Source organism: Solanum lycopersicum, chromosome 11, assembly GCF_036512215.1.
Source record: "Solanum lycopersicum chromosome 11, SLM_r2.1".
NCBI lineage: Eukaryota > Viridiplantae > Streptophyta > Magnoliopsida > Solanales > Solanaceae > Solanum > Solanum lycopersicum.
Genome location: NC_090810.1, coordinates 59,277,658 through 59,297,467, shown reverse-complemented (window position 1 = coordinate 59,297,467; position 19,810 = coordinate 59,277,658). Strand labels below are relative to the sequence as shown.

The following is a 19,810-nucleotide window of genomic DNA, read 5'->3' as shown; positions in this document are numbered from 1 at the left end:
ATACAGTCAAAGAAAGACTTGTATGAATCTTGAAATCTGAATATGTCACATGAATTGAGACATATATATAATTAAAGAAAGACTTGTATAATGAATTTTGAAATGTAAAATGTGTCACGTAAATTGAGACAGAGATTACGTACCTGGAAAAAAGTGTGCCACAATCACATTTATACTCTCTAGTACCACAAATCTTACTATGAGCTTTCCAATCAGATTGAACTGCATATTTTTTTGAACATTTTTCACATTTCCATTTTTTTTCACCATGTTTTCTTGAGTAATGTTTTTTAACCCCAGTTAAATCACCTAATGCTCTTGATGGATCATGATGTACACATGATTTTTCAGGACAAATATAAACTTTTTTCTTTATAACTTCTTTGTTATTTCTTTGTTTCAATTTCCATGGTAAATTGTGACCTCTTCTATGGAGTTGTAAGTTTTGATCTCTTTGGAAACCCTTGTTGCATATTTCACACACGAATCGATTCGTCGCCATTAGAGATTTTGGTGAAAGAGCTATCACTTCTGCATTTGGATCTATTTTTTTTAGCAACAAAAAAGAAGTTATAGTTATGTTAGAGCAATTAGAAGAGTTAAAAAGAGAAGAAAAAAATCTTAATTTAGAGTGTTGTATATCATTTTCAATTGAAAAAAAGGGGGAAAAAAAATAAAATCTTGTATGTATATATACAAAACATGTTATTGATTGATTCAGAGGCGGATTCAGAGTTTTAGGATGGAGTTTGATGGACGTTCCTACATCATTTTCAACTAAAATAATATACATACATGAAAAACCCTTAAAAACTATAGTTGAATAAATACTAAGTTTAGAGATGCATTCAGATTTCTCTTCCTCTTATTAGCTGAAGAAACATCTAGATTTGAATTAGGGTTTGGATTTTGATGATTTATATTAGTATTATGGTTTTTTGAATCTTGAATCAAAGTCAAACCACCTCTCATGGAACAAGAAAGTCCATCATTAGACATCATTTTTCTTCTTGAACCTCAAAATTTGAAGTAAAATGAACACACACACACACCAAAAAGAAAAAAGAAGAAGTTCGATTTAGTTCAATTCAGTTCAGTTCAGCTCAGCTCGATTTCAAGAGAAGCCACAAGATTTTACTCAAAACAGCTAAATCCCAAAAAATACTCATTGTATAGTGTACAATGTTATTAAAACAAAAACAAACAATAGAGTTGTTATAACAACTTCACTTCTTCTTCTTGATTTTCCTTTTTTCTAAGTTTTTGTTTGATTTTAGTATATAGTAGAAGTAGAAGCAAAAAATAAAATATGATAATTATATATATATAACTTAATAAAAGAAAGAATATTTTCTCTATTATATTATTCCTTCTCTCACACACGGCTTTTGTCTATATGAGCCATAGACTCAAGTGGACCACTTCAACCTAATTACGGAGTAGTCGTGAAGTGACAAGTACTCTTTTCGTCTTAATCAGAAATTTTAAATTCATATTTTTATTGAATACGATTCACTTTCGTAAGAGTGCTTAATTTCGAATATGGAACTTCTCTAATTGACCCTTATGTTAATATCAAACACGGAATGAGAAACTAAAAGAAGAAAATATTTATAAGATTTAAAGTTCATAGATTCTTGACGATAACTTTAAGTTAATAATATATTTTATTTATAAATAATCGAGTTCATAATAAATTAAATAATTAAAAATATTTAATATCTATTTTGATATATAAGAGAAAATAAAAGTTACTGAATTTTCGTAAATCGCGAGGTTTTGCTCTAAATTTTCCCATGCAAGTAAATATTGTATACAGTGGGGTGAGTGAGGAGAATAACTGTTTCAATTTGTCAATATATATATACTGCTGCCACAGCTTTGCATGATGTGTTGCTTTCAATATATATATAAAATAATTGAGATAAATATTTATTTTGAATTCGAAAATTCTAGTTTTGAATTATATATATTACGATTTCAATTTATATGATATATTTTATATTTTTCTAATCTCGATAAGTATATATTCGTTTAACTTTATAATTCAGTAAGATAATCGAGTTACCTACACCTTCACCCTTGAGGTGGGCCTTCGAACCCAATTGTATACCCTTCTCAGCCTAAAAAAAATAAAAAATTATATTTAATAAAATAATTTAATAAATTTTATATTTAATAAAATAATTTATAATCGTATAAATATTTAACACTTTATGCATCGTGAAAATTTGAAGAGAAACTAGAGTACTTCCTTTTATGACTCTTTAATACTCCTCCAATCAATTTAAGTGATGGTATACATTTCTTTTTTAATTATCTAAATCTTTTAACAAGAAAATTACATATGACAAATATATATATGATATGTTTAATATTTTTTCTAATGTATAAGATTTTTTATTCGATGTCTGATATTTCGGTTAAAAAGTTCTACATTGGGAGTATAGTATTTTCTAACAATGGCAACCTCGTGTCCAAGCGTACTCAAATCCGAGATCTCTTAAATAAAGATGAAGAAGTACTTATCACTTTATTATATTTTTTTATTTAAATTTTATACTCAATCAAATATCGATACCATATAATACGATGAATTAAAGAGAAAAGAGAAAAGGGTGAAAAGTCTTGATGAAAAACTTTAGTTCTCCAAAAAGATTAATTGAGGGATTGATAAAAAGTATGTTGCCTTTACAATTTACATATGGTAAAAATGATTATGTCATTATTGGTTTTCTACACCTTAATTGGTGACTGTTAATAATTAAATTTTTTTTTTCTCAAACAGTACTTATTTTACATTATTAAAAAGTTACTATTTTCTTATTAGTTTCTCACTGAAAATGTTAGGTAGCTTTTCTTTTTTTAATTATAAATATGGTATATTGGTGAAAAAATTTATAGTAGTGTTTACAGAAAAATAGGGAACTTTTCATATTTTGTCGAGAATTCATTTTCATTTTACATCAAGCTTTTTTCAATGAGTTGGTTCAGTAAAAAATAGATAAAAAAATTCACGTTATATAACATAAATTTTTTATTGATTCATAATGGGAAAAGCCTTGTTTAGTGTTAGAACTCGACTAATTTGGGATCTCTCTTCTTTTTTCTATTCAATGGTTCATACTTCATTGGACTCGAGTAATTGATATATTTTTTGAAATAGGTCTATTCGAAGGTCGAACACTTTTTCATATTTAGAATTCGAAATTTAAAACTCTCATTAACGGAAAAGCAATTGTATCCCCTTTGCCACATCTATTGATTGTGATTAATTTAAGATCTTTAATTATAAATAAAAAAATATTTATCAACTTATCATTAAAAAAAATTACTTTCCACGCAAAATATAAATTTATATTTTAAAAAAATCTACTAATTTTTGCTAGGGTCTCTCTCAAACACATCTTATCTAAATTTTCTACAAAGAGAGATTGGTTGAATAGATTGTGAAGGTGATATCGAACTAATAGGAATTTGCCTTTCATTTCTTATAATCCTAATATACCCTTTCATTTCATTTTTTTTAGGTAAACTAATATTTTTATTATAATTACTTTCATTTCAATTTTTTTTATAGTAAACTAATATTTTTATTATAATTTTTAAATACATTTTAATTTGTTAGTTATTGTAATTATTAGTTTATTTTATATAATTTTAAACATATAAATTTTATTTTTTAAAAGTAAATTCTGATTAGTTGAACTCTCGTGTTATGAATGATTCGACTAAAAAGGCCCTAGTGCACATATAGCCAACCTTTGGGGAGCATTCTTTTAATTTTTTTTTTTTTGTCTATTTGCTTCAAAATCAACTTTATATAAATGGCATTTGAAGTTAAGTAGTCGGACAACATATTAAAATTTAATATTGATATCATTTAGATATATTTTATCTAATATATTCAGTTAGACGATTTTTAAAAGACGGATAATGTATGCGCTTTAGGCGTCTCTATTAAATATACTTTGAAAAGAAAAAAGGGAGCATATTTTACTCAACCACTTTTTTGGAATTAAGCTCTTGGAATTTAGTATTTGAAAAATAGATAATTTTTATTTAATTCTCTATATATTGTTTTTCTTGAATAAAATGATGGAGACATATACCCAACAACTTCAACTAATCTCATTGCTCTTTTTTAAATAGCTTTTTGTATAATTAATCCTAATTAATTCTCTTGCAAAAAGCAAAAACAAATATGGTGCTAATAGGAATTTACACTCACTCATTTTTTTCTTATATACATCTTTTAAGCGATATTTTTGACTGTTTTATATTTATTTATGTCTTAGATATATTTTGTCTTTATTAAATAATTAATCTGAGGTAATAAAATGAGGAGAATGAGACTAATTGACATTAATTCCTTCGCCAATTAATATATCAAAGAGTCCCCTCTCATAATTTGATGAACATAAAAAATGAACATGTTGGTACTCTGTGTTTCCCGAAGGTTACTCGTATTGAAGTTCGATTAATACAAATTTAAATCGAAAAAGGTCAACTTTAAAAGTGCGACAATACTATATTTGAGATCTGAACTTGACACTTTTATAATATTTTATTTTCCGATGAGAGTTCATACATAGAGCATGTGCAAATTTTATTATTATATCATGGAGATAGAGAGGTTGTTTTCCAAAAGAAACTTCGGCTCAACTGGGGTAATCCAAGAAAGGAACAAGATCAACAAAACAGTGTGATAACTGAAACACAATAAACAACAAAGGATGATATGCAGTTACATCAAAAGCAAAGAACTACAATACTATAGCTAATACAACGACAAACACCAAAAAAACCTTAGCCCTCAAAAAGCAAGACAACACGTCACTATCTACTATTAATAGTGCGATAACCGTATGCATATATATTAGTAATAAGGAACAAACGAAAACAAATACAAATTTCTTATATGTAGAAGCGGATCCAGAATTTTTAATTTATGCATTCTGAACCATAATCCTTTTTGCTTACTGGTTCAATAAATTATTTATACATATCAAATAATTATTTTCCCACAAATAAAGAATTGGAACCAAAACCACTAGCTAGGTTCCCCAATCTGTAGCTAAAATTGTGACTCCACACTCCATCTGTTTCTGTTCAATATTTTTTCTTGCTCTAAAATTTATGGTAAAAAAGACTGGCTGGTAGATAAAATTGATTCATTTCTACACAGGCTTCTGTAAATAAACTCTTATATTAAGAAGACAATAAAAAGGTGAAGTAGCCAAAATATACAATCTTAACTGTGATTTCTAGGATCTCCCAAGGCTAGTACAGTATAGAATTAAGCGCGGGGAGTAGATGAATCTTACATCTGTCCGTGGGAGATCAGTCAGGATCAAATGAAGCTCGAGGTCCCGGTACTTTACTTTAGAACGCTGCACCAATAAAGAAAAATTGTTTAGAAGTGCTAGATACAAGATCTATTGCATGGTTACTTTACTTTTACACCACACATAGCACAAAAGTTGATGAACTGTTACTTAATTTGTTCAAGTTCATAGATACGCAGGCCTAGTTGGTATATTTTTAAACAGTAATCAATTTAAATTCTAATGGCTTAGCCAGTTTGAACACAGAGTCAAAACAGAATCTCTGGTTTCCTCATTTTTCTTCTAGGCAATCATCAACTAAAGAAACTACTTGACATCAACCAAAGATTGTGCCGAGTGAAAAGACGGATAGATTGTACACAAACCTTACCCCTACCTCACAGGTAAAGAAGTTGTTTCCGATAGATCCTTAGCTCAATGAAAAGAATAGTTTAAAGCAGTCCAGATATTAACAGAACAGAAACTAAAACAAAACAATCAATAAATTCGAGGTACTAGTAATCAACAGATAGTATCAGAAATTGAAGAACAAGAAACTACAGAAGCAATACTACAACTACTAATATGAATGAACAACAAGACAACACACTGCTACCTACTGACCTTCTATCCTAATCTGTGTCCTCCACACCCTTTTATCTAAGGTCATGTCATCGGTAAGTTAAAATTGCACTATGTCCTGTCTAATGACCTCTCCCCAATACTTTTTCGATCTTTCTATAATGTAAGTAATGAAATTCAGATTCCCATACGTTTGTCAGACTATTATGCGAATAGTAATGATGTTGCGTCTTTTCTTAACTTCTAAACATAATTATCATCAAGGAAGAATCACAAAGCTGAATAAGAAGAAACAATGTTAAGTAATCTCTCGAGATAGATACTCACTTGTAAAGATAGGCCATAATTCCCAGAAGGATACAGATAAGTATTATATCGATAAAGATGTTTTTGCTGGACCTTATCTGGAGAAAAAAAATGCAACAGTTAATAGACCTCATAAGAAAATTGAATCAAAACAAAGTAAAAGAGATCTGCTTTGTGAACCGGACAAGAGAGCAGGAATTCTAATAAAACTTTAGGATACCTTGTTGATGTTATCCCTGAGTCTGACATTATTGTTTTCGATATCAGTGGTTGCCTTATCCACCTGTAAGAGAACCGAAGTAAGGTGAATTACGAACGTTGTTTGTTACAGTAGTCCAATAAATGGAGATTTAAGAAATCATTCTAACCTTTGTATCAATTTCGTCCATCAAAGGAACTTGCCTATCCAATTCCTGAAACAAAGTGGAACAAAATAATGATCAAGAAACAGTTTTATTCCTGAGAACAGAATCATGTTTAGGACGCAAATCGGGTGATGAGGGAAACCTCGTTCATATCGCGAGCCAAATTCTTCAGTGTGTCCAGACCTTCTGAAATAACATCTAATCCTTCATCCTACAGAATTCAACATTCGGTTATGTGACGGTTCCATGTAAAACTAACAGAGAAAAAGGAATCAAAGAACAAGAATTGGAAAGTTACAAGCCTGTTTCATTTTCCGTATCTCATACTCAGATCTAAAATGAGTGCCCTCTTCAGTTTGCTCGTAGAAACCCTCGTTGAACTGTCCCTCTAATATGCATTTTTGACATCGTGAGAAATCCAGAAACTACATTGTAACGAAAACAAAGAGAACTGATTATATATTACCTGAGTCAAATTTTATATTTTTGTTGAATGATGAAGTCCCGCGACCTCCTGTTGTTTTGGCTGCATTTATACTCCCATCAGGTATTGCCTGAATTCTCTCCGATAGCATATGTACCAAATCACCACGAGTCTCCAGTTCCTCTTGGGATAGTCCTTTAACCTGATTGTAATCTAGTTATCACTAACATTTGCCCAATGTAAAAAGCTATATACCTCGACCAAAAGACAAGTTATCAAAACTAGCACCTTGGGTAATTAAATTCCGCAGTTAAACTTTCTTTATACCTAATATCTTTGTTGCTTGGACTCTTAAGAAACGTCAACAAGCGCATGTTGGATTCTTCAAAAGTAGTGCATTTAGAAGGATCCAACATGGTTATGGGAGCATTTTTGGATAGTATGAGTAACATGATACTCGGGAATGTTGGAAGCAACCATTTTGCTCAACATAACACTTACAACAGGAGAACCTATCAACTAATTTTGACATTACTAAACATAAAAAGAAAACCATATGGTTCAAAATCACATTCAAAGCTCGCCTTGACGCACTATCAAGAATTGTGATGAGCTTCGTACTTAACTAGAGGTCTAAGGTTCGAGCCTCGATATAGAAAAAATCCTGGTACAGAGCGCTTTCATTAAATGGGTCCAAATACAGGTACTAGACGTTGGATGGGTAACCAAAACAACGAGCAAAATACAGAATTCTCGAAAACACACAAAAGAACAACTTCTCCAATTACATACATACATTAAAACACCAAAATACCCAAAATTTAAACAAATTTTTACCTTTTTCTGAGCAAGTTTGTGCAATTTTTTGATTTCATCCATTAAACGCGCCTTTGTTCGTCGTACCTCCGCCTTCATAGCCACCGCTTTAGCTCTGTTAGTTTCCATAGCAGCCATCTCTGCTTTCTGCAAAATCGAACAACAAATTTCTCAAAAAAAAAACCTCTAAATTCGATTCAACTTTGAAATCGGAACGAGAAATTACCTCAGAAGTAGCGTCAATTTGAGATTCGAAGGACGAATAAAGGCGAGCGAAGGCATCGCCGGGGGAATCATTAGCTGAATGCTTCTCGACATCGTACTTTTCGTACTTCTTACATATCGTATCGACTCTGAGGATAATGTCGATAACGCTCATTTTCGGTGCCGGTTAACTTATTTTTCCGGTGACGGAGGATTTCGGAGAAGTAGAAAATGATGGCGGACGGGAAAAAGGGAGGAGAGAGAAACTTAGATATACTTCTTCCTCTATTTGTCACATCGAACTCTTCCATTTTTTCACTTTCTCTTTCTCTCTCTAGTTTACCGGCGAAGCAAAGGTTCACCGGCGATATCGGCTTTTGCGGAAGAGAAGAGTGAATTTAGCGGGAGTAATTAATTAGTAGTAATCCGTTTTTTCAGTCATAAAAGGAGCTTAATCACAAAAAGGGGTGGGGGTATTTTATTTTATTTTATTTTTTGGAAACTTTCACGTATAGTTTCCAATTATAGTTTAAATAATTAATTAATCTCCATAATTATAGTTTAATAATTACAATTTATAGGTACATGTTATATAGAGAAGAGAAGTGAGCGAAATTGGGAGATAGAGGTGAGAGAGGGGGAAAGAATGGAAAAAATGTGAATTGTATATATACATTGGTTAGATAATTGTATATTATACATTTTTATTTGTATATATGAAAAGAGAGATTGGGAGAGAGAGGCGAGCGAGACAGGGAAAGAGAGGAAAGAGGCGCGCGAGATCGGGAGAGGGAAGAGAGAGGTGAATTGTATATGTATATAATTGTATATAACTGTATATTACACATTTGTATAAATTACAAGTGAGATTGGGAGAGGGAGGAGAAAGGTGAGCGAGAGAGGGCAGAGAGTGGGAGAGAAGTGAATTGTATATATATATAGGTTAAAAAAATTGTATATTATACAAATATATTTCATTCTAACTTTGATTTATGGTGTTTCTAATGAGGATATAAACCTATGATGAAGTCTACCTATTAAATACTTTCGACTTAAATTTTTAAGTACACATTCCGTTGATAAAAAAGTATTATTTCTTTTAATTATATACACACACTAATCTTGATAACACGTAAAATCTTATGAATATTTTAATTGTTATAAATTTAAAATATATATATATTATATTATATGTGATTAACGTAACAATTTTTAACGGACACACGTAACTCACAAAAACACTATTGCAAAATGAACTGAAAATATCTAATAAAATTACTTTATTATATATTTATATACTGAATTTAAAACATATCATAATTTTAATATACATATATAGTGGTGCTCAGTTCTCGACATAGAATTGCAATAATTCAGAAAGGATAAAATTGCATCAATATAATAATATGGTAATGTAATCCATCCATCTTGGGAAAAACAAAATATTTTATCTTGTAAATTAATTAATTAAAACAATAGTATTCAATATTACATCAATTCAAATTCATCATTACATTGCAAAAATTAAACAAAACCAATAAAACATCATTATTCATTATTTTTAAATTCAAATCCTATATTCATATCTGATTCAATTAGTAATTTGAATTGCGTGGAAGAAGAGAAGAACCATGTAAGGCTCGAACACGCCTCCCGGTGCGTTCATGAACGCGACGATGGTGGCGATTGAATTCTTGATCATAAAGATTTGAATAACGAACGATAACTAGTGAAATAAAAAGCACACACAAACATAACACTGCATAGCATTGTCTTCCCAATTTTCCTACTATCCCTTGAAAGTAATTCTCCATCTCTCAAATAAAATTATGTCTTGTTGTTTTGTGAGAATTGTGGCGTATAGAAATTAAATTGGTGGATGAAAAGACAATACAAACAAGAGGCAATAATAAAGCAAAGGGTGAGAGGTTTTGGGACTACTGACAAAAACTTTATGCTTCTCCATTTTTGAGTCGAGGATTGTTCAAAATCATATAAGGTGAACAAATCTGGTATGAAATAGATAGTGTCATATTGATTGTATCACGCTATTTAACTTGTTCCGTATCTTCGGCTTTTTCTATCTTTAAAATTACATATCTAGGCGAGTGACGATTAGAGTTTCGCCTCATGAGCTTGGCATTATTCAAAACTTAATAAGCTGTGTTCTCTATATCAGAATTCATAAACTCAAAATTCTTAATCCTATCTCTATAACATATATATGATATTTGAAGTGTGAATATATATATACATCTTCAAAAATAAAATTTTAAAATAAAGATCAACCACGTTTTAATAATGATATCAAATATACAAATAAAGAAATTAAGATACAAAATATAAATTATAAAATTATAATATATATATATTAAAAATTTTAAATTCGTCTCTAAAATCTATTTATAGCTGAGATATAGAAAAGTTACACAAATTATTGTATTATGGGCGCTGCATTATATATGTCACTTGTCGTTCCCATAGTTTGTCGTTTTATAGTGGAAAATCATCGGAACACGTTCATATTTAGAAATTGAATTTGAAAATTTTAATTAAGAAAGAAAAAGTATTTATCGTTGCATAAAATATTTTATGTAATTTTGGGTGAGTCATCATCTTTATATCCTTCATTATATCGTCACACAATTTGTATATTTCATAACAATTTTATTATGTAATATTTTAAAACAAAAATTATGAGCGGTGAAATCTAAATTTTCATTGAAATGACTAGAAGTAAACACATAAAATAATTAACGAAAAATTAAACATACAATATACATACATAAAAGAAGAAGAAAAATTAAACTATCAACGAAGTATAATTCTCCAATAAAGAGATGTCAATAAACTTCCTTTCGACGAAAGTGACTTTGCCACTCATGATATGAATTCTAACATTTAATTATACACTAGTCGTTCTTTTATCAAAAGAAAAATCCCTTGAACGAGCAATATTAATCTCGTATTGTTCACGAGCCTCAATTTCTGACAAATTAGGCTCGTGAACTTCAGAGTCGTGACGATTTGGAGATGGTGAGCCCTCAATATCCCAATGGTCTATATTATTATAACTCGATCTTCGTGGACCCACGTCCATGTCACTCGTCCTGATACCGCGTAGGAGATGGACGGGTGACATGCCGTGAGAGGGAGTTGGTGGCCTACTTGACATTGGTGTTGTTGGATTTGAGTGTTGCTTGTTGATCTCTTTGATGTGTTTTTTGGCACTATGGTGCCATTTTCTCAATGCCATTGCTACTCTTTCATTGAAGATTGTTGGTTTCATTGTTGATCCCATCTATTTTAAAAAAAATGTGCAAACATTTTGAGAGAATGAGTTTAATTTCTACGAACTAACAACGTAAAAGAATTTTTATGCTATCGCAAGACTTAAATATTTACAGTATTTTCATAATAAATGAAATTGAAAACATGAAAGGTAAGATAGTTAGTACTGACAGTATATATAAGTAAAATCCTATCAGTATTTTCATTCCTATAAAGGTGTGGGGAAAAAAAATTCTAGTGAAGGATAGAAATTTTAGTGTCCGTTTGTTAACCATGGATAGTTTTCATTTTTTTCGGAAGAAAATTATTTGAACGTAGAATTGTTTTAATTTTTCGAAATCCAAAGAAACTCCATTTTTCACAATTTTTCACTACAAATCATTCGCGAACGTTTAAAGAAACAACTTCAATTTGTATTCGTGTCCAAACACAATTTCAATTTTTAATTTCTTAACATTATTTTTAACTTGAAAATAAAACATTCTACTTTCTTCCAAAATTCACATAAATTCTTATGTCCAAACGCCCACGTAATATCTAGGAGTTGTTAATATTCGTTATTATTATGTTATTGTTTTTGTGACTTGAAACTTAAAATGCGAGATTAATAATCTTAAAAATAAAACGAGATGTATATTCAAATGTAATCTTATGAGATAAAAACAAAAATTTACGTTGACTATATATATAACTTAATTTACCTGTGTTACAAGAGCATATAATGGAAGAGTAACATAGCTGCAAAGAATCTGAATAAGAACCCTGCACCAAAAATTAAATCAAACCATTTTTATATGTAAGTAAATTGGATCAAATTAATAAAATTTTAATTATAAATTAGAAAATAATTAATACTAACCCCATTGTCATTCTAATTACGATGTCCTCAGTTTGGTCATGGAAACAAGATTTCAGCCCAAATTCATACTGTTTTTTTTTAAATTACAAGAGAAATCAAACAAAATAAGAATTAATTATGAGATATAATTCGCAAATAATCACTTTTCGGTCCTTATAATTGACAAATAGTTGTTATCATGAAATTTCAAAATACTATTATATGTTTATAAATTGTTGTCCCGTAATATACAGAATGTGAAAACAGTCTCTTATAAAGATACGTGATAATTGTTTTTATAATAGAACCCTATATTGCGGAAGCTTAGTATACTGACTGCAACGGCTAAGTCAAAATTTTCAATAAAAGAATTTAAAATTTAAGGAAATAGACACACGAAATAGCCGAAGAGAATTCGACATCTACTATATATACCTAAAAGTGATTTTAAGCATGAATAAATAATATAATTTTCTGCCAAAAAAAAATTCAGATGAACCCCTGAATATAAGGTGGCTCCACCACTAACCGACCAAACTACCCTTCAGACCTCACTTATAAAATTATACTTAATACATTATACCGTTATTATTATAACAAATAGAATCCAAAATATTTTCACAAATGAAATTCGAAACTCCACGCCAATAACTATTTTATCGATTTTCGAAAGTTGATATTACTAGTAGAGTTAATTGGTGGACTTACCCAAGTCCAAGCAAAGAAAGCCAATTGAAAAGCATTCTGCAATAAATCACAAAAAAAAAAAAATAATATATATATATATATATATATATTAACAAGATCAAAAATAAAAATTAAATTATTTAAATTTTAAAAAATGACTTTTCTTAAAAATAAATATTTAAAAAATACCTGAAAAAGAACAAAATTAATTAAAAAAAGTAGTAGACGAGGACGATTAAACCAAAATAAATCATCTCCAGGTTGAACCACAGGTACCCCTTTCACTACTTCTCCCCTTTCTTGAATTCTTAATCCCATTTTTGTTATAATCACTTGTAGTTTAGTCCCTACTAATAATATCACCTGTATCGATCGATGACGAAGTCAGAATTTTTACGAATATTAAAAGCATCAAAAAACATAGACAAAATTCGGAATTCAAAAATTATGATGAGTTGTTATACGATTAACAATCTCAAGTTAATATATAATACTGTGTAATTAATATTCTTTCCATCTTAATTTATGTGGTATTTTTTAAATTTTGAGATTCAAACAAGACTGTAAATTTTTCCGTATATCTTTTAAATATTTTGAATTGTCAATTATTGTGAATTATAATACTCTTTAATTACATAGTTTACATATGTATAAATTTCATTTTTAAAAAAATATTATAATTCATGTGTAAATTCTCAGTCATGCTTTAATTATTTATTAGCTCTCGAAAAATAAAAAATACAACATAAATTAAAATAGAGAGATGTAATAAATAATTTTTTAGTACATAAAGAATTATTAAAAATTATTGTATATGACTATGGGAAGATGGATATATATATAAAATATGAAAAATAGAAATAAATGAATAAAAGTCAAATGCGAAATGATTTTGGAAATACTTACAAGTAACGGAATGAACGGTAGCCACAGATAAGAATACCAGCCTGTCCACAAATGACAATGAAATTACTTAATAAATTTCGATAATTATATTAAAATTTGATTAAATTTAAATTTATATTAAAAAAATTTATACCAAAAGGTAAAGACATTTAGATTCATATTGGAAAGTTCAAATCAAAAGACAAAGCATTCCGTAATAAAATTGATTAATTTTACATATTTAAAATTTAAACTCGAAATATTTGATTAAAATTTAAAAAAAATGTTTACTTGAAGTATCAATCGTTTTACTATTTGAATATATATGTGTACTAAATTAAACTTTATTTTCACTTCATATTTGAGTGTGACACACTTTTATAAATAGTTAGAATATAATATAATATTGATATGATATCAAAAACGTATATTTTAATTAATTGAAAGTTAATTTCAGTATTTATTTACCATGAGTATTGAAGAGTAGGAATAATACAGCAAGGAACCAAATTGGTGGACTGCAAAAAAAATACAACAAAAAAAGAAGATCAATTTTGGCTATATATGGAATAAACACAATATTTTTGCCAAAAAAAAAAAAAGGATCAAAGTATATTTAATTATTTAAATTTAGAAATAATAATTATAAGTTTGAAGGTCAAAAAATACCTTATGCTAACAACTACTTTGAAGTCTTCTTCTAATGACCTCTTAATATATTTTTGAAAATCAAAATTTATGTTGCTCTGAGGTGCCAAATGTGCCTGAAAAAAATTTAGAAAATTAGAAAAAAAAAATTAAAAAATAAATAATAATAATATAAATATATATATATATATATATATATATATATATATATATATATAATTTTAAATAAATATACTCCGATTAAAGGTAATGAATTCAGACCTTTATAAATTTTAGTTATATCTATATATTTATGGCTTGCGTCAGTTTTTTTGAATTCATTGAGTCTGTACATCATTCATCTGTGCTTTAAAAAATATATGATTTTTTTTAAAAAAATTATATATTGAAAGAAACTCATAAATTGTCATTTTCCATTTTCATATATTTATTTAATGAACTGAATTATCATTAAATTTTCAAGATTAATTAGTTATATCATTTATATTAATTATTTATTATGTGTTTACCGTGATAAAACCATGTCGTAGGGTCAAATAATCAACTTTTGGAACAGATCTTACAAATTGCCTGAAGAAACAAACCTGCAAATTAAATTACAAATAAAATAGTTAAATGTAAAAATATAACATAATATATTATTTTCAATTATAATAGACTTTTTTAACTCAAAATTTATTTTTATAATAAATTTGAGATCAAGGATACTTACAATCCATAGAAGAACTGAATTTTTAGTCCAAAAACTCAAATGTCTTCTTCCAAATGATGTATCTCTAGCAAATCGAAATCTCTCTGGATCTGTTAAATTATTAAACACGTTAATATAATGACTCTTAATTTCTTACACTACTAAAAAAATAAAAATTTTAGACATTGATAACATGCTCTATATTTAACGAGATAATTTTCGATCGAAAATTTATTTTTAGGATGATTTTTACCATGAGAAAATTGGTACTCAGCTGTTCTTGTTTCCTTTTCCCATATCTTCCAACGACTCATCTGAAATTAATAAAATACAACCAAATTAATAATAAATTAAAAAATAACTTGACCTATTTTGAATACTTCTATAGTATTTTCTATTTTTTTTTTAAAAAAAAGGAAAAATAAGTAAATAAATATTTATTTATATATTGTTTGATTAAAATACCTTAGCTCTTCCCAATGCCAATGTGGTAACACAATAAAATACATGAAAAATAGCCAGCACAAAAATGAAAATATGTAATTGATGAATACCATCAGCAGACACAAATGCTACTTTTCCCTGCAAATTACAAATCCAAAAAAAAAAAAAATTAATTCACGCCTCGTTTTGATTAGATGATCGTAAATAGTTGATAAATTTAAATATAAAAAAATATATCCAAGCGTTGAAATTAATTTTATAAATAAATATGAACAATTGGCATGTTTGTTAAGAAAAAATCTTGATAAATTTAAAAGTATCAATTTATCATTATGTTAAACTGGTAATTTTATTTTTTTATTATTTATTTTAGAAAAAACAAAAAACATATATACAAAAGAAGAGAAAGTTAAGATTTTTGTTTAGCTAAAAATATTTCAAATAAATAAGGATAAAGTAATAAAATAAAAATAGTCAAACTTAAAATACTTAATACTATAGGCTTAAATTAATTAGGAGTAATATATAAGTAATAACTAAGTTATGACTTTTGACATATTTTGATTTATAAGCATTGGCATTGACTTATAAAGTTAACGTGCGTTTTGGCTAATTTTAAGTCGATCAAATTAGCTTATAAGTATTTTTTTAATTTACAGTATAGTATGTTATTTACTTATAAAATATATAAATATATTTTATTATTCTAGAGTATATATAACATTTTCTTCGTTTAATATTAACTATCATTTTTATTAAGAAAAAAATAATAAATACGAATAACATGCCTTGTCTGCACATTTGTCAGTTCCGGCAGCCGCCAAAACTCGCCGGACTCCGCCATCGTCAGCCGTGAAAAGTCGCCGGCGATGACCCTCTAAGTCACCGGAAATATATTTGTTCATTTCAGCTTCTTTTTGTTTACTACATGGATGCCACGTACTTGCAATTTTTTCAGATACACAAATATTTGAAATTGGATCTTGCCCTACTGTTAATAGTAAGGATATAAATCCCAACAACATTAACTCTATAAAAAAAATTAAAAATAAAATATTAGTGAAAATAAATAAAAATATGTTCGTTAGAAAATTAACGAGTATATGTATGTTGTTCAAATTCTACAAAAATATCGTTGCAGTGTATGTTGATCAGACCAATCCTTCAAAAGTTATGTAAATTATGAAGAATCAGATAATAACAGAACAAAAATGACAATATATTTGAAAGATTCGAACAATATGAATTTAAAATGTATTACAAAAATATCATTTAGTGTATATTGATCAGATCAATCCTTCAAAAGTTATATAATTATGAAGAATCAAATAATAACAGAATAACAACGACAATATATTTGAAAGGTCCGGATAATATGAATTTAAAGTGTATTATAAAAATATCATTTGGTGTATATTGATCAGATCAATCCTTCAAAAGTTATATAATTATGAAGAATCAGATAATAACAGAACAACAACAACAATATATTTGAAAGATCCGAATAATACGAATTTAAAGTGTACCTGCTTTTATCTTCTCAAGTGCTTCATATAATGCTCTTTTATGTTTAGACTTCAACCACTATACATGCAAGGGCAAAAGAATATTAATGATAAAATTATATTTGTGAATTTATTGAAATATATCTATGTTATATCGTACACTATAAATATTCATGAATTTATGACCCAATTATATAAATACTTTTTACCTTTTTAGTGTAAGAATTTTTTATATAAACAGACATGTTCACTTGTTGGAACAAGTAAAATATATTAATTATAAAATTATAAATCTCATAATTCAATGATCAGACTTAGTAGATATCTTTTGAATAATACATAATAATAATAATACGTATATATATATATAACTTAAACTCTATCAAAATATTGCATGGTTAGTGGCCTACCTTGCCAATAAGATGGATGATGAGCTCTATTACAATGGAAATGGCAACCAATGCAAAACAAACTAGGGCAACCGCCCACGTCGGCGTTTGCTCCAACGATCTTCCTCCTCCTCCTCCCGCCATCTCCCTGTCTCAACCTTAATTAGTTCAAATGGTCGATCAGGTGATGATCAGAGTAAATGAGACTTTTTCACTCTTGATTTACTAGAAATCTTGATTTTGTTATTAATATATAAAGAATTTTATCGATAGAAATCAAGTACGTACTATATTATCTTTTATAGTGAGTCTACGTAGCGTAAATTGAAATTAATGAGAAGGAGATATGTAGAGTGTAGTAGCTAGAGTAGTTAGGATAGTACACAAAGTGAAAATATGTAATGATTTATATACAACTCCAATTATAGAATTGGGGACAATAAGATAACTAAAAGAAAAAAGAATAAAATTATACAATTAGGGGAAAATGGATGACTTTGACTTTATAGACGCGTAAGAAAGAATTGAAAGGAGGAATGACTTTTTTCTAATCGTTTTTCATTGAGTATTCGAAAATCTGATTAAATTAAATTCATATTTTTATATATTATAAGGTTTATCGTGTCTAACAAAATCCATTTCTAAGGATCAATGCTTTAAATAGAATTTTTTTTATTAGTCTTTACACTATGATATCTATAATATTTAAATCTGTGCAAGTCCAAAAACTTACATATTATAAGACTTATTTAAAACAACGCTTTAATAGAATTTTTATAATTTTTTAAAAGATTTAAATCAAAAATTTAATCTAAAAAGTTTCGAAACAATTCCACCACGATCCAACCCATGATATGGTGAGTGATGAAAGGAGGATATGACTCATTGACTTAAACCAATATGTTAGAGGAAATACTTAGTTTGACTTGATCAAACTACTATTTTTCATATTATATAATTTATATGCCTAAATATTTGTGTACTTTATTGATTAAAAAATATTAATTTTACTTTTTTGTTGGTATTATATTATTCATATATTTAGATAGTGATGATATGATGTATGTATCATACATATTTCTTTTGACTATCGTGACGATTTTCTATTTTACTTAAACTAGAAAAAATGAAAAATAATTCTAAATGTTATAATCAACCAACCATCTGTCACCTTATTAATTGTTAAGAAAATATTGGTTTACATTTTCTTTTAAGTCATGTCAATTAATTTATTTTGGTCAAATTAAAATATCGAATATAAAAATATTAGTCTGTTCTATCAAGATTTTAAGGCGTAACAAAATTAGTATCAGAAATAGAGAGTATTTCATTGAAAATAATTGGAATGTTGACTTATTATGGAATAATTACCGGTTTATTATGTGTATTAAAATAATGTTTGATTTTTTTTAATTTCATTTTTTGGAGTTGACTACGTATGGAGGTGTACAACCATATAATTTTTATTTTTTTTATTTTTTTATTTATTATTATTATTATTATTATTATTATTATTATTATTATTATTATTATTATTATTATAACAAGTCATTTATTCTTAGCTAATTAGAGTTATATCGTTAATTGTATAAAAACGTTTATTTCAATTTTTGTGAGTATTTAAAATGGACAGATAACTAATGCAAGAAATTGGATGGAATTTGACAGGATAATTTAGAATGCATTAATTAACCCGTTGATTAAATAAATTAATATAAAATATTTAAAATATATTTTTTTAAAAAAAAATAGGTGTCCTTGTGTGACTTTATTTAAGGTAGTATGACGTCTTCATTTGATGACAAATTTTTCCGTTGATTTCGAAATTATAATTAAAAAAAATAATTCATTTTATTTATAATAAGGATAAAATAATATTAAATTTGAAATATAAATTTATTCTGAAAATTCGTTATATATTTAACTAAATAAAATATAAGCTTAATTTAAAAATATTCATCTTATCCTTCACAAATCAAACGACTCGTACGAATATCACTACAAGAAAACTGTAAAGAATTTTCTCGGGAATTAGTATAAAAATTCGGAAGAAATTTATTTTCCTGTAAATTTTCATACTAATATTCACGAAAATTCCTATGTAGATCACAATTTTCGTGTAGCGTATGTACAACAACTCTTGTTTTTAACTAATAAGATGTGGACATTAGGATAGATAATTATTAGTTAATCATAATAAAAAGAATTAAACTAATCTCTTAGACACTTTCAAACGATATGTGAAGTTGAACGATTCTCAAATCTCAATTATCAAGTACTAATTATGTACTTTCCTTCTGATTAAAATATGTTCATTTATTTGCCAAGAAAAATAGTTTTTAGAATTTCTTAATTATATGTATTATTAATAGTTTTTAGAATTTCTTAATTATATGTATCTTTTTTTT

At 27.6% G+C, this 19,810-nt stretch overlaps 2 protein-coding genes across 4 annotated transcripts; both read right to left on the bottom strand.

The window, feature by feature from the left end:
• Positions 1-4,534: 4,534 nt before the first annotated feature.
• LOC101253454 (syntaxin-71-like) lies at positions 4,535-8,514 on the bottom strand. 3 transcript variants are annotated; one of them, XR_002026075.3, is made up of 10 exons: positions 8,047-8,514; positions 7,842-7,967; positions 7,047-7,206; positions 6,883-6,968; positions 6,723-6,791; positions 6,584-6,628; positions 6,436-6,498; positions 6,237-6,313; positions 5,328-5,393; positions 4,535-4,712 (listed from the first exon to the last, which is right to left on the bottom strand). XR_002026075.3 is itself a non-coding variant. In XM_004251069.5 (9 exons), exons 1-9 carry the CDS (start codon positions 8,197-8,199, stop codon positions 5,381-5,383), a joined length of 792 nt encoding a protein of 263 aa, XP_004251117.1. In that variant the 5' UTR covers positions 8,200-8,514; the 3' UTR covers positions 4,900-5,380. The 3 variants fall into 3 exon arrangements, 1 of the variants encoding a protein (XP_004251117.1); XR_002026076.3 differs by having other exon boundaries at positions 4,535-4,665; XM_004251069.5 differs by lacking the exon at positions 4,535-4,712 and having other exon boundaries at positions 4,900-5,393.
• A 2,204-nt stretch (positions 8,515-10,718) lies between these two features.
• LOC101253157 (MLO-like protein 6) lies at positions 10,719-17,816 on the bottom strand. Its single transcript, XM_069291628.1, has 15 exons — positions 17,424-17,816; positions 17,035-17,092; positions 16,297-16,538; positions 15,530-15,646; positions 15,318-15,378; positions 15,086-15,174; positions 14,883-14,957; positions 14,395-14,489; positions 14,194-14,243; positions 13,747-13,787; positions 13,030-13,203; positions 12,862-12,897; positions 12,175-12,242; positions 12,017-12,077; positions 10,719-11,325 (listed from the first exon to the last, which is right to left on the bottom strand). Exons 1-15 carry the CDS (start codon positions 17,544-17,546, stop codon positions 10,930-10,932), a joined length of 1,686 nt encoding a protein of 561 aa, XP_069147729.1. The 5' UTR covers positions 17,547-17,816; the 3' UTR covers positions 10,719-10,929.
• Between the last annotated feature and the right edge of the window lie 1,994 nt (positions 17,817-19,810).